Source organism: Bombyx mandarina, chromosome 11, assembly GCF_030267445.1.
Source record: "Bombyx mandarina strain Sakado chromosome 11, ASM3026744v2".
Classification (NCBI taxonomy): domain Eukaryota; kingdom Metazoa; phylum Arthropoda; class Insecta; order Lepidoptera; family Bombycidae; genus Bombyx; species Bombyx mandarina.
The window spans coordinates 4,473,833-4,490,080 of record NC_143218.1 but is presented as its reverse complement, the minus strand read 5'-3'; the positions used below and the strand labels follow the sequence as shown (position 1 = coordinate 4,490,080).

The window sequence follows — 16,248 nt, the reverse complement described above, 5'->3', positions numbered from 1 at the left end:
CCTTTATTGCTGCTTTACTTACTAATTATTCACTTAATAAATTACTTAATAATAACTTAAATTTAAATCCAACTTATAATTAAGTATTCCGTTTGGCGTTTGGTGTGGTTTTCAAAACTTGTCTCTCGACAAAGGCCTCCACTAATTTTTAACGTAATAGCGTCTTATAAATCGATGAGCACCGGCTGCACGCACGAAGGAGTGTCACGTTCCGCCCGAGCCTGAGCGTGCGAGCGAGAGCGCGAAACAAGCAATAGAGAGGCACGACCCGCCCAAGCGTTGGCTTGTGACACATTTATCTCTCTTCTCGCCTGACGTCAGTGTTGGCAGTTCGAATAGTTTTGCTATTGAGCTTATCACGTAAAACTATCGTCCATAAACCGACTTTACAGACAACCGATGTCTTCTAATAAGCTATGAGTTCAACTGTATCTTCCTTTATCTCAGAGCTTTTGTCTAAGTGAATCGGTTTTGCTGATCTTTTTGCTTGGGCTTCCCGTGACAAGAAATGCGAAACAATTCTTATATTTACGGCTAAAGATTTAGTTATGCCCGGATCTAATCGATACATCGGTACATACACATTGATAAAAATGATTCCAATATGTACACATCCAACCGAATATTCTTGTAAGCGTGTCGTAATAAAAAAGTAAAATTGACCTTATTTAGTATGTTTTTATTAAGCTATTGCATAGATTTTATCGCGAGCCTTGAGAGCGGAATCGTGAAATTCCGTAACGAAAAAAACCTTCCACCCCTCACTACGCCTACTCTGTAGCTCGCGTTCAACACATTCACACGTTGCGCTTGTGTAGTGTTTAAAGTAAGAAGTCTAAACACCGATTTATATACTATCAAAATATGTGATATAATTTCATGGGTAACACAACTATAGCGCGATTTAGCTTTTGCGTCAAGCGCCATCTATCGGCGACAAACGGAATTGTAAAATAGAAAATTATATCACATTACAATGCGTTGGGCGTGCCATTTTCTATCGCTTAGTCGAAGAATTTTATTACTACTCCTACTACTCATTCAGTGATTGGAGTGGCATTAAAAATAAACTAGCTAAACCGTTGATTCTGGGCGAATGAGAGTTAGAACTAGCATCCAAAGGCGTGTCTCTATCCCATTCAGCGCCCTCTAGTGAGTGCGCGGTCAAAATGGAATACTCACAATGTAGCAGATTCATTGGAAGTTAGCCCACTGAGTTTCTCGTCGAATCTTATTTTATTGTTGTTTTAATATTAAATTATTATTGTCGATTTATAATTGCATAAGTTGATAAAAAATGCTATGCAATAGCTTTACCGCGGCAGTCTCCGACTGCCACACGTCTTTTTTTTGTTACTTTTTTATATTTTATTTTTATTGCACAGATGGGTGGACAAGCTCACAGCCTACCTAGTGTTAAGTGTTTACCGGACGCCATAGAGATCTATAACGTAAATGCCCACCTTGAGACAAGAGCTCTAAGATCTCAGTATAGTTACATCGGCTGCCCCACCCTTCAAACCGAAACGCATTACTGCTTCACGGCAGAAATAGGCAGGGCGGTGGTACCTACCCGCGCGGACTCACAAGAGGTCCTACCACCAGTAAAAAACAAAACATTTCCGATAGTAATAGTAATTTATAGATGCATTCGCGAAGCAGCTACCCTTGAGCTGTTAGATCTCTTTCGGAGGCGCTCGGGCAGCTGTTAGCAAATCCCACCCATCCTAGCTGAGCCCTTGCTCGCCTATCTGTCCTGGTGAAACTGGAATGGTCACCAGTAATCCTTCCTTCATAAAAAATGTAGTTTTCCGTTCTCGCTATTCGACAACAGATGGCGTTAGTCGTATAATAACTCGTTCTCGCACTTACCAACGAGCCCGGCATGATTGTACAAGTGTTACATAGTTAAACCTCTTGTTGCTTGCAGAGTTCGGCTGACAAACGCGGCAAAGGCAGAACAGGCTGGCCACAGCACGTCTGGGCTCTGGAGCTGAAAACCGAACAGAATATACCCGCATGAGACCTTAATTTGACTGCGTCTGTCAACGCGGCTGCCTGCCGACACTGCGTCGAAGTGTGAAGTTTGTATTGCCGTCCCAGACCTTTTAAGCAAAGACATACACTTGCAGTTGACGGGATGATGGTCCCTATGCCAAAGATATAATAAATTCATCGCGCGATTTAAGTTTCAATTTTAAATGTTCCGATACGGAATACCATTAAAGTTTATGTGTTTATGTTTAAATTGAACAGCGAATCCTCATAAAACACGTATTTTACAACGCAGTTCCACTATAACACGCAAAAAAATAATCCCTAAAACCCTCTCTTTTAACACGGTACTGCTACAGCACGATAATGAGATTTTCTTTCAGGATTATTTAGAAAATTACATTATGTACTCTGAACACACTATATATTATGGGAATAAGCGAAATTTTTATGTGTTTGTTTAAATGTGTAAAATAAGTAAATGCTTTTGGCTTTCGCCGAAAAATTGAAACACTCTTTAGTTATACTTACTTTTATTACTACAATTTCACATAATCTTCGCTTTACTTAAAAATTGCCTTATCCGGTACACTTTCAGAGATCATCCTGGTTCTGCCTTCGAATTATAATCGTTTGTAACTCCGCTCAATCCGTGACAAAATCCGCCATCTTTTTGCGGTCGCCCCGCGTTTTTTGACAGCCGAAGTGCACAGCAGTTAATTGTAGTCATGAAACTAGTGTTTAACTGATGAATTATTCTAGATAGCGACCCGCCCTCGCTTCGCTTCGGAAACTGTAATTTATTATTGATTTCTCCACTATTTAATGGATGTTATTATATACATATATAAAACTTTCTCTTCAATCCTTCTATCTACTAAAAAAACCGCATCAAAATCCGTTGCGTAGTTTTAAAGATTTAAGCATACATAGGGATATAGGGACAGAGGAAGTGACTTTGTTTTATACTATGTAGTGAAGTACATTTAATAATAATATTTACATAAGTGAAAGTGATGGGCATGAGGATTGGCTCTAAATAAATATATTTCAATCATACTTCGATAGAGTTTGTTATTCATTTTATGCCTGTTTATATTATTGCAATTTAAATAAAATTGTCCTAACAGTTTCATGACTATAGTGTAGAAATGGAATCAGCAACTTATTTAGAATAATGTTTTAGCTCGTTTATTTCGAGAGGGCTGGTGGTTGTGGCGCCGACGACCGCCGGTCCGGTGTCCCCTTTCTATTCTTATATAACACGCTTTTTTAACGGGACTTTGTTGTAACGTATCTACCGTGATAAAGGAGAAGTATTTCTGTCCGCGATTACCCTTCAGTAAAATGATAGCTGCATTGAACATCGCACTGGATGCAAACTAGTTGGCAGTAGGCATATGAGCAATAATTTTTGTTATTATTGTTTTAGTTCGAAATTACGCTATGTGATATGTTAAATAAATTTTAGTGTTATCGCGAGAATAAGTAGAGAAATGTATTACAGATCGTATGTTTTATTTTTTATTTATAATATGTGCTAGTGTATATTTGTAAGTCACAAAAATATCTAATTATTAATGTTGCAATAGTTGTTTTTGAAACGAAAAAAGAAAAACTCTTTTGCTTTGTGGGTTTTTTAAGAATTTAATAAGGTGTTTTTAGTTCTATATCGCTTTCTCGGTCTACCGTCAGCAGCTCCTTCGAGCGAGAAAGAAACGACTGCAGTTCCGACAGTACCCCTTCTACGTAAAACGCCCATATTATTAGCGGCTTAATGTGTTTGTCACGTCCAAAACTGGTGACTTTTTAATATTAATACCAAAAAACTATGAAAGACTGATCGCGTCTGTATGTTTTATTTTAATTTAAATTAAAATAACGATTATCGACAGCGGAAAATCGAGTATATTTCGTAATTTTAGATGGCTCCTAATGCAAATAATATTTCGCTTATGAAAATAAGCATGGCGGATCATATCGAGCGGTTTGATTATAGTTTTTGACTGTATTGTTTTAAAGTATAAAATGAAGTAAAGTATAGTGAATAAATATGTTGTATTCTAATGCCGGCCACTCACATGCGCGCAAATATTCGTACATTGTACGAATGTTTGCGCGACAACATCAAATACATCAAAGCGCGCGAACCGCGATCCTTCGCGTAGTCTCCCACACATTCGTGTGACCAGTTGCGCCCAGGATTGCGAAGGCAACGGACGTTTCGCTATTTTCATAGATCGTGACGTCTACTGTTTAGCGTATCTTCATCAAAAGAAATCCCATAAAAACAGCATGGCTATTAATGGTATCTGGGAAAGAATTCAAAACTCTTTTCTCTTCAATGTTTTATTGACGAATTAAAAAGGAGGAGAAATTCGTGAGACATTCGTAAACAAGTGTAGGAGGAAGCGCAAACGGGTTCGCAAATTGAGTACCGAACCCATTTGCACAGCCGCTAAGTTTGCGAATGAATGTTTGACGGCCCTTCACATGCGCGCAAATATTCGTACATTGTACGAAACATTCGTACAATGTACGAATATTTGCGCGCATGTGAGTGGTCGGCATTAAAAAACCGACACAGCTTGGAAAACCACGAATGCAGCGAAAACTTTGCATAATTTAACGGCCGTCTGGTGTAGTGGTAAGTGACATGGTCACTACACAAGGGGGTCGCCGGTTCGAATCCCGCCAAGGGAAGATATTTGTATGATAAATATAAATGTCTTTTCCAGGGTTATGGATGTATATTAAATATATGTATGTGTATAATAAAAATCTTACATTTATATCCGTTATCTGGTACCTGTAACACAAGTTCTTTATGAACTTATCACGGGATCAGTTAACTTGACGTGATTGTTAGAAAATATTTATTTATTTATTTATTATTTATTTATTTATAATCATTTGCAAATGTCGTCCTACACTTGCGGGTTTGCGTATTCGTGCGCATGTGAGTGACCGGTGTAAATGCAGTCCACGTCCACTCTTATGGCTTCGGTAAAGGCCATAATATTTTAATAAATTGTTGGTTCAAATCAAAATACATTTTACACGACAGTGTTTTTTGTTTAAGTACATTTACATACCTCAGATCTTTTTTCTTCTTTTAACTTTTTTCCTTATTTTTGTAAGCCACTGCTATTTGTGTGGTAGGTACCATTTAAATTATATCAAGAATCGACCAGTGGTTTTTGAGTTATTTTTGATAATGAATATATAATTATTTTTTTTTGTTATTTTTTTTATTTTTTAGATCATTCTAAGTATTTCGATTACACATTTACGTCATTATTAAACTTTAATTAAACGAGAAATGTTTTAAACTTTGTCAAATGTTATTCGTAATTAATGTTTTTACCAAAGAGCATGTGCCAAATATAATTTATGAGTATTCCCAATTGTTTTTTTTTCAACCATATTTTTGATTCCTCACTCATCGAGTCCGTATGTATGACGTGAAGCTGACGTGCATTCCAGTTTAAGCTCCGCCAGTACTGGTTGTGGAATATTGAAACATCTTAGTCTCACAACAACTTAGTCTCAAGTTGGACGGCAGCGTTCATGATGACCATGGACTCCAGTCATTAACTGACTGTTTACTGGTGGTCTTGTTTACTGGTGGTAGGACCTCTTGCGAGTCCGTACAGGTAGGTACCACCACACCGCCTATTTCTTATGTGAAGCAGTAATCCGTTTCGTTTTGAAGGGTGGGGCATCCGAAGTAACTATACTGAGACCTTAGAACTCATATCTCAAGGCGGATGGCGGCATTTAGGTACGTTGTAGATGTCTATGGGCTCTAATAACCACGTAACATCAGGTGAGCTTTGAGATCGTCCACCCATCAAGCAATAAAAAAAATGTGTGCGTGTACTAGTGTACACACGTAAGAAGTGAAACTTCTTTATGGCCTTATTTTTCGAAAAATGATCTACATGCAACTTTCTAGAAATTGGTTAAATAAAGTTAAATTAGATAAAGTTTAAACAAAAGGATTTTATTATCATAGACATGAATACAAAAAAGTTAAATTAGATAAAGTTTAAACAAAAGGATTTTATTATCATAGACATGAATACAAAAAAGATGGCGCGTAACGGAAAAATGTGACGCGTAACCGAAAAATGTGACGGTAAATTTTTTTCCAACGCCGATAAAGAAGTTTCACTTCAAAAAGATGGCGCGTAACGGAAAAATGTGACGCGTAACCGAAAAATGTGACGGTAAATTTTTTTCCAACGCCGATAAAGAAGTTTCACTTCAAAAATACAACTAAAAGTCATTGAAAATCGCATCGAAATCATATATTGGTCAGGTTAATAGCTCAAAATTAACCTATACGTCATTACCGATCCTCCCGATCCACTAACGGTGCTTTTATGTACCTCAAGTACCGGTCACCGTCCTCGTCGAACCCGTCGCTTGCGACGAAGGGCTCGACGAGTAAATTAGCCCATAGACAAAGCCCACTGAGTTTCTCGCCGGATCTTCTCAGTGGGTCGCGTTTCCGATCTGGTGGTAGATTCTGCGAAGCACTACTATTGCTAGCAACACCTCCGTTTGAGCCCCGAGAGCTCACCTACACGTCAAGAGAAGCTGAAATAGCCTCTCAAGGCTATCAGCATAGGTAGGGTGGAAAAAAGCTATGCCTCCTGCTATTGAGCAGTGGCCCATAGACCGCCAGACTGCCAACCATATTCAAACATTAAAGATTAAGTTTAAACATAAGAAATGAGGATTATGTAGAAAGGTAACATATAGCCATAATAAACTGGTGGTAGGACGTCTTGTGAGCCCGCGTGGGTAGGTACCGCGACCCTGCCTATTCCTGCCGCGAAGCAGTAATGCGCTTCGGTTTAAAGGCTGGGGCAGCCGTTGTTACTATACTGAGACTTTGGAATTCATGTTTCAAGGTGGGTGGCGGCATTTACGTTGTATATGTCTATGAGTTCCGGTAACCACTTAACACCAGGTGGGCCGTCAGCTCGTCCACCCATCTAAGCAATAAATTAAAAAAAACATATGAAAAGAATGTGGAACGCTCAGAATACCGAAACCTTATTCTGAGGTGGAACGTAGCGTTAAGATGTGAATAAGAGAAAACGGTAAGAACGGGAAAAGAGAATGACAGCGAAAAGGAAGATGACGGAGACGATTGAATGAGCAAGCCGTTAAAAGGATGTCAGTTGATTTTTAATTAAGAATATTTTAGTAAATATCATTAAAACAGTGGATAGTTTTATTGCGCCACGGTTTCAATTCTACATCTATATACGTGAAGTAAAAACTTTGAACCCTTTTTACGAAAATTGCGTGGACGGAGGAGTATGACATTTCCCACACTTATGAGAATATAGAGAAGGAGTGCAGAATGCAATTTTTTTTTAATTATGTATAAAAATACATTAAATCATTAATAATAAAAAAAATGTGTGCGTGTACTAGTGTACACACGTAAGAAGTGAAACATTAATGCTATCCCTACTCCGTTGGAGAAAGTGAAAGTACTCTTCGTCTGAACCAACCGTGGTAGGGGCAAGAAAAAGATGGCGCGTAACGGAAAAATGTGACGCGTAACCGAAAAATGTGACGGTAAATTTTTTTCCAACGCCGATAAAGAAGTTTCACTTCAAAAAAATCACACACACTACCATTTATTTGACACACACGCATGCATACTATTTGTTTATTGTCAAACTTTTCTTATTGCTTAAAGTCTGTGCTCAAATTGAGAATAGATTAAATATTGTTTGTCTTTGTTAATATCTCTTGGCGAACTCTGTGATTATAGAAGTAAATAGTCCTTGACAATAGAATCATAATAGTGTACAAAATTATAATTTCAATTAATTATAGTCGAATTTCGACTAGGTACCGAGGGACCACTAATATAAAAATCATCTTACATAGTTAGCTATCTGAATCGTCTTACAGCTTTTGTGTTTTAATTTGTATTTTGTGTGCGGGCGAGGCCGCGGGCGCAGCTAGAGATCTACAAAGTCCTACCTGTTCCGGAACCTTCGGTTCTATTTCGATACACAGGTTGTCTGGAGCCGAATTTAACAACAAGAGGCCATGTGGTCCGCAGCGTGCGCTCCCTACTGACACCATGCAACTACAAAAATCTTGGATAATTTATCGTTATTTTTTAATTTTTATGGTAAGCAGCGGCTTGGCTCTAGCCCTGGCATTGCTGATGGCCATGAGCTACTGTAACCGTTTACCATCAGGTGGGTCGCACGCACGTCTGTCTGTTAAGGCTATAAAAAAACACGTGTGGCACTCGGGGACTGCCGCGGTAAAGCTATTGGATAGCATTTTTTTATCAACTTATGTAATTATAATTAGACAATAATAATTTAATATTAAAACGTAAGTATAGTATTATTGAAGTGAAACTTCTTTATCGGCGTTGGAAAAAAATTTACCGTCACATTTTTCGGTTACGCGTCACATTTTTCCGTTACGCGCCATCTTTTGAAGTGAAACTTCCTTATCGGCGTTGGAAAAAAATTTACCGTCACATTTTTCGGTTACGCGTCACTTTTTTCCGTTACGCGCCATCTGTTTTGTATTCATGTCTATGATAATAAAATCCTTTTGTTTAAACTTTATCTAATTTAACTTTTTGAAGTGAAACTTCCTTATCGGCGTTGGAAAAAAATTTACCGTCACATTTTTCGGTTACGCGTCACTTTTTTCCGTTACGCGCCATCTGTTTTGTATTCATGTCTATGATAATAAAATCCTTTTGTTTAAACTTTATCTAATTTAACTTTTTGAAGTGAAACTTCCTTATCGGCGTTGGAAAAAAATTTACCGTCACATTTTTCGGTTACGCGTCACTTTTTTCCGTTACGCGCCATCTGTTTTGTATTCATGTCTATGATAATAAAATCCTTTTGTTTAAACTTTATCTAATTTAACTTTTTTGTATTCATGTCTATGATAATAAAATCCTTTTGTTTAAACTTTATCTAATTTAACTTTATTTAACCAATTTCTAGAAAGTTGCATGTAGATCATTTTTCGAAAAATAAGGCCATAAACAAGTTTCACTTCTTACGTGTGTACACTAGTACACGCACACATTTTTTTGTATTCATGTCTATGATAATAAAATCCTTTTGTTTAAACTTTATCTAATTTAACTTTATTTAACCAATTTCTAGAAAGTTGCATGTAGATCATTTTTCGAAAAATAAGGCCATAAACAAGTTTCACTTCTTACGTGTGTACACTAGTACACGCACACATTTTTTTGTATTCATGTCTATGATAATAAAATCCTTTTGTTTAAACTTTATCTAGTTTAACTTTATTTAACCAATTTCTAGAAAGTTGCATGTAGATCATTTTTCGAAAAATAAGGCCATAAACAAGTTTCACTTCTTACGTGTGTACACTAGTACACGCACACATTTTTTTTTTTGTATTCATGTCTATGATAATAAAATCCTTTTGTTTAAACTTTATCTAATTTAACTTTATTTAACCAATTTCTAGAAAGTTGCATGTAGATCATTTTTCGAAAAATAAGGCCATAAAGAAGTTTCACTTCTTACGTGTGTACACTAGTACACGCACACATTTTTTATTTATTGCTTTTGTAGGCAGATGAGCATACAGCCCACCTGATGGTAAGGGGCTACCAGAGCTCACGGACGTCGGCAATGCCAGGGGCAGAGCCAAGTCGCTGCCTATTAGAAAAAATTGTACCTGCAGGCTTTGGACATCGGCACAATCGCATCATTTAAAGCTTAGTAGCTCAGGAGACCACATGAGGACTGCGTGAGGGTTAAGGGAATCTTCGACAATCAGCAGAACAAGCACGAAACTTTATTAAGTATCTTATATTATCAGTGCTTTTAAGTTTTATCACGACACGGAGCTCCGTTCTTGGTCAGATGCTGACCAGGGACCACAAATCTCAGCAGTGGAGACACAAAATATTGCTTACACATTCTATTACAATACCTGATTCAAGCGGCACCAATAAAAGCTTTTTTATTTAAATTTATAATACTAAAAATTATTTTCATTAAAAAACAAAAATCATATACACCTTAGTGCACAAAAATATCTTAACAACATAATTAGTTTTATAGTATCCGCGCCACGCTTTGATGTTAACAAATTGATCATTCACCAATAAATTCACAACTTAGAAATAGGGCAAACGTATTTTAAGATTATCTAGAATTTATGTTATAAAGAACATTGATTGTTCTCGACTGGCATCCAAAGGCGAATATAGCAGCTACTAAGATCCAGCCCAGGGGTAGGCAACACGGCGCCCCCGACCGATTTTTAATACGCCCTCGCTGGACTAATGTATGAACTTACTCTTGTCAAACGGCGATATACAGCAAGTAGTCAGTTGAGTTTAGGATTGTGCATAGATTAGCAGTTTGCTATCCTTGAGCGTATTTTTAATAACACGCACGTATTTTTTGTTAGTGTGTGATCGTATTTCGAATAGACCACGCGTAGACCGTGCATTTAAAACTACCAAGTGATCCGAAATAATTCTTTTATTTCAATACCGAACAAAGCTTAATGACTCACGTTTAGATAATCGCTTAAGGACCGGTAACTCTAAATATATCCCCAATTATAAGAAATTAGCTGAACATATGGACACCCAAGTTTCATACTGAATTATATGTATCATTATGTATGACACCAACAAAATAAAGTTATAAAAATCTGTTTTTTTTAATGCCTATTTATACCTGTTGATTATCTGTAAAATATGCGCCCTCGGTGATTTTCAAATTTAGTATTGCGCCCTTAAGGACAAACAGGTTGCCGACCCCTGATCTAGCCTATTAACCTTTAATTAACCTATTAACCTAATTAAATTAATTAGCCTCCTGGCTGAGTCTTTGCTCACCCACCTGTCCTGGTGAAACTGGAAAGGCCTCCGGGCCACCAGTAATCCTTTAATCCTAAAAAAAAACTAACGATGCTTTTAGGTACCTCAAGCACCGATTACCGTTCTCGTCGAACCCGTCGCTTGCGACGAAGGGCTCGGCGAGTAAATTAACCCACAGACACAGCCCACTGAGTTTCTCGCCGGATTTTCTCAGTGACTCGCGTTTCTGATCCTGTGGTAGATTCTGCAAAGCACTGCTCTTGCTAGGGCCAGTGTTAGCAACGTCGTCAGGTCTGAGCCCCGTAAGCTCACCTACTCGTTCGGTGACTAGAATAGGTAAGAAAAGAAATGAAAATAATTTTTTCAAATACATACCGAATAAGCTGGAAATAAGGTTCCCTATTTAGAACGGGCAGTGACCTTCCAATAAGATCGAACTCACAGCGTTATACAATTTAGACTTAGATCTCATTTCTCCAGGAGGGCGGTGGCGTTGGCAATGATGCCTGTGGACTTTGCAAACTACTTTACACCAGATGGGAAAGTAAGTGAGAAACTTTCTGGCGTTACTTACTTATTTTGTCTCCACCTTATCCCACTAGGCGAGTTATTCTATTCTATCCATAACAGCCGTCATCTCAACACTCACTCCTCTTTCTCTTATATCGTCTAATTGTCTAGCTCTAATTCAAATTCATCGAAGGGTTCTAAGTATCCATGAGAAAACCATATAAGTCTTTAATTTGCATTAAGTACGTGCGCGACAAATAGATGAATAACTCAATATCACGCCAACCGATTTCGATGATTATTGTTTTTAGTGTATATTAATTTGTTTTGGAATATCTTTTTTTTTCTATTTGAAATCGGTTTTTGTTAAAACATGTCTATTTACAATTATGTTTTTTCCTTATCCGTATACCACAAACGTACACTGATGCCGATATACCAGGAACCTTCTGAACAATTCCAAGAAGCCGCAACGAGATGGAGACGAAATACGAGCAGACTTAATGTGTCCCGCGGTCTAACCTACACACAAGAATGCGATCCTCATTAAAAATATATATTTGAAACTGTGTCCAGGCACTTATCCAGCAGCCTGTACCACCATCCTGCCTGCATAATTAATTTAAATTATAAGTTTGAAAATTATTAAGGTTCTATTATCAAAGACTATACTTCTATAATTACAGATTTCGCCAAGGCTATACTATAGACAAATAATATTAAAGGCAAACAATATTGATTTATTCTCAATTTGACCACAGAAATTAATCGATAAACAGCAGTTATAATACACATTGCGTGTGTGTCTCAAATACATGGTGGTGCTTTTTTTATTGGTTTAATGTATTTTTTTAGCATAATTTTTAAAAATATTACCACTCTGCACTCCTTCTCTATAATCTCTATAAGAGTGCGAAATTTCATGCTCCTCCGTCTGCGTGATTTTCGTAAAAAGGGGTACAAAGTTTTTGCTTCACGTATTTAATATATAGACTGCAGTATTTTTTTATTTATCACAAGGAGCGATTCTTTGTAGACGCACGCGACAACCCTCTAGAGGCTATTTAACGCCAACGACTTGTTAATTATCGGGGCAAAAAAAAAACCAGTAAAACGAAACCATCGGAGTCAAATGACATTCAAATTGAAGTCAGCTGTCAAGACAAGGTTTTTTTAATCAAAATGGAATCAGGGCACAACGTATTCAGAGCCATGGAGGATAGAACTTTTTTTTTTTTATGTTTGAGAGATTACTGTTGGCCCGAAGGCCTTTCCAGTTTCACCAGGACAGGTGGGCGAGCAAAGGCTCAGCCAGGAGGGGTGGGATTTGCTAACAGCTGCCCGAGCGCCTCCGAAGGAGACCTAACAACTCAAGAGCAATTGCTTCGCGAATGAATCTACTACCGGGTCGGAATCGCGACCCGCTGAGAAGATCCGGCGGATGGATCTGTAAGGACTTGTCTAGGGCGTCGACGGTGACTGGCTCCTGCGTGATCAGGATTCGGGGAGTAGTCAGCGGCGGCAACGATAAGGCGATTATCATGACGCATATCCTTATCGAAGTACCGTTCCGATGCTGACTTCATGTATTTCTGGATAGATTCGAGGCCCAGGTCGTCGTGTAGGTCAACGTTCCTCACGAACCACGGAGCTCCGACGGCTAACCTGCAAAAGCGGGATTGTAGAGATTGGAGAGTGTCTATGTGTGTGCAGGCCGCGTGAGCGAACAGCACACTCGCGTAGGTCATGATGGGCCTTATGCAAGTTTTGTAAAGTGTCACCTTGTTCCGAAGGGACATTTTACTCCGCTTACAGATCAAGAACAAAGGTTTGACAATAAATAGTACGCATGCGTGTGTGCGTCAAATACATGGTATGTAGTGTGTGTAATGTTTTCTTTATTGATTTAATGTTACCTTTTATGCATTATTTTAAAAAAATATTAGCATTGTGCACTTCTTCTCTATATTCTCTATAAGTGTGGAAAATTTCATACTCCTCCGTCCGCGCAATTTTCGTAAAAAGGGATACAAAGTTTTTGCTTCACGTATTAATATATAGATAAGATTAAATCAATAAAGAAAACATTACACACACTTCCATGTATTTGACACACACACACACACATGCATACTCTTTTGTTGTCAAATTTATGAGTGGTAACAGTTGTATTTTTTCAACTGGAAAGGCAAAGGTATCATACCATGCAGTCTAATATTTTATAAAAAAATTAAAATGAAAAATGGTAATATGAAGTGAAATGAAATGAAGTTGATTAATTTGAAACACTAATCAATTGGCATGAAATTAAGTGTAATGAGGTGAGATGATATGGGATGAAATATAATCTCAGTAAAATTGTATTTTTTTTCTTTTTTCTTTATTGCTTAGATGGGTGGCAAGCTCACAGCCCACCTGGTGTTAAGTGGTTACTGGAGCCCATAGACATCTACAACGTAAATGCCGCCACCCACCTTGAGATATGAGTTCTAAGGTCTCAGTATAGTTACAACGGCTGCCTCATCCTTCAAACCGAAACGCATTACTGCTTCACGGCAGAAATAGGCAGGGTGGTGGTGCGGACTCACAAGAAGTCCTACCATTACTCCTATTATCCTATTTACTGAGACTTTTTCAGTGGACTTTTTAGAGGATCCCGAGGAGGTACGTCCAGCGAATTAATTATAGTCGAATCGAAAGCTAATGTGAATTCACATATGTTGATGATTGTCGCCAATAGATGGTGTTACTAGTAATGCTGTCCCGCGCCACCGATTTTTGCAAGAGTTGAACACGTCAAAATAAATGTTAGTTGAATGGAAAAAAATAGCTTGAAGGTGTTTTATTTGGCTTCTTATAAAACCCCTTTTTGATAAATTTTTTTTTTGGGGCAGTCGCACTTTATTAGAAACGATTTTAACTATGAAATAGACTTGCGCAAAACATCACTTCCCAATGAAATGTGATATGACATCACTTTTACAGACAGGTGATATTACTCGAAAACATTACACATCACTCTTAACATTACTCGGTGCGTTCAATAGATACTGTGACGACGAATACATTGTATCTATACACCCGAATCATTACCTAAGTGATGTGTTCATACACATCACTTAGGTAATGATTCGGGTGTGTCATTACAGTAGTGTATTACAATACAAAGTATGAACTTTGTATTGTAATACACTGTTATATTACTTGACAGAGATTGACTTACTTAATAATATAATAATTTTATTTTTTACTTAATATAATTTATTGTGGGATGAACGGATTTCATATGGCGACTTAGACTGCAAATTGAGCTCGACAATAATGTTAATATACGAGAGCAGTAGATGCATTGTTTCGGCGCGATATCCTCAAAGTGCATCCAAGGAGGACTGTACTTTCATTTAGACGCCGTTATTTCTTTCACTTATTAAACACGCATTAAAACAAATAATAAAACTATCTTCAAACAAGTGCTTAAGTAATTCAAATCAAACACAAAAATTTATATGAAATATTACTAAACAATTACGAGCAACTAGCGATTTTACAAAAGTTGCGAATAAAAAATTAAGTAAGTATTTGCGGGAAACTACCGGCTGGCCGCATGAAAAATATAAACACAAATACCTATATTAAAATTCAGACGTACCATAGGTATAAAAATGTACCTAGCGGCCAGGACATACGGTTCCAAATCACTAGGAATAATTCCGTGTCTCCTGCTCATTTATTTTGCGTCGATCGGTCTGTCTCGCTCGCTCGGTTCCGTTCGTGTATTAAGCAACATTACACGACAAAGAAAGAAACATGTTGGGTGATGGTGTGATGTTTGTTTCCTTCGCGTAATGTGTGATGTTGCATTACATCGTAGAGTAATATTACCCGAGTAATATCACTCGCATTACTTACACATGTCTACTATGAAATCCTATTAGTATTTTTCATTTATTCAAAGTATCAACGTTAGTTAAAATAGAATTTATTTGTATTAATCGAGTATTTTAACAGTCATTTGTGTTTTTAAACAATATTTTTAGTGATAATTTAAATATTACTTTTGTTTAAAATACCGCTCTCTGTAAATATTTCAGAAACTAAGCTGTTCACGCCGTTGGCCTTTTAATGTAGTTTATAGCCTTGTATTGTAGTTTATACGAAATCCGATAGATGTCACTATAAACTAAATAACTACCTGGCTCGCTTTTTTTATTTTTTTTAATGGATTTTATGACCTGGTAACTAAGACATTTAGATCCAGCCGTATTTTAATTTTAACTAGAGGTCCCGCACTAGTCGAAATTCGACTATAATTAATTGGAATTGTAAGTTTGTACACTATTATGATTATATTTTATACTTCTATAATCACAAATTTCGCCAAGACTGCACTATAAAAAACATTAACAAAGACAAACAATATTTAATCAATTCTCAATTTGACAACAGACGTCAAGAACAAAAGTTTGACAATAAATAGTATGCATTATGCATGCGTGTGTGCGTCTAATACATGGTATGCAGTGTGTGTAATGTTTTCTTTATTGATTTAATGTATCTTTTATGCATTATTTAAAAAAAATATTAGCATTGTGCACTTCCTCTCTATATTCTCTATAAGTGTGGAAAATTTCATACTCCTCCGTCCGTGCAATTTTCGTAAAAAGGGATAAAGGGGTTTCTTTCTTTGTTTCTTTCTCGTCATGAAGAATGGTGTTATCAACCAACACTGCTCGACGCGCAGACCGATCTACCCTCAAAATATCAGGCTCATTGGCAACAAAATACTAATAAGAATAAGAATAAGAATAAGAATAAGAATAAGAATAAGAATAAGAATAAGAATAAGAATAAGAATA

At 37.2% G+C, this 16,248-nt stretch overlaps 1 protein-coding gene and 1 long non-coding RNA gene across 3 annotated transcripts in view; one reads left to right on the top strand and one right to left on the bottom strand.

Moving 5' to 3' along the window:
* The window catches only part of Hand (heart- and neural crest derivatives-expressed protein), a 36,420-nt gene extending 31,904 nt beyond the window's left edge, over window positions 1-4,516 (top strand). For both annotated transcript variants that reach the window (XM_089731447.1, XM_028174099.2), the window contains one exon: window positions 1,931-4,516. In XM_089731447.1, coding sequence (XP_089587573.1) covers window positions 1,931-2,023 — 93 coding nt within the window. In that variant the 3' untranslated portion in view covers window positions 2,024-4,516. The remainder of the gene's footprint in view (window positions 1-1,930) is intronic.
* A 9,839-nt stretch (window positions 4,517-14,355) lies between these two features.
* Window positions 14,356-14,674, bottom strand: LOC149501945 (uncharacterized). Its single transcript, XR_016323899.1, has 2 exons — window positions 14,540-14,674; window positions 14,356-14,485 (listed from the first exon to the last, which is right to left on the bottom strand). It is a non-coding gene; the product is annotated as an uncharacterized LOC149501945 (long non-coding RNA).
* Window positions 14,675-16,248: the final 1,574 nt, after the last annotated feature.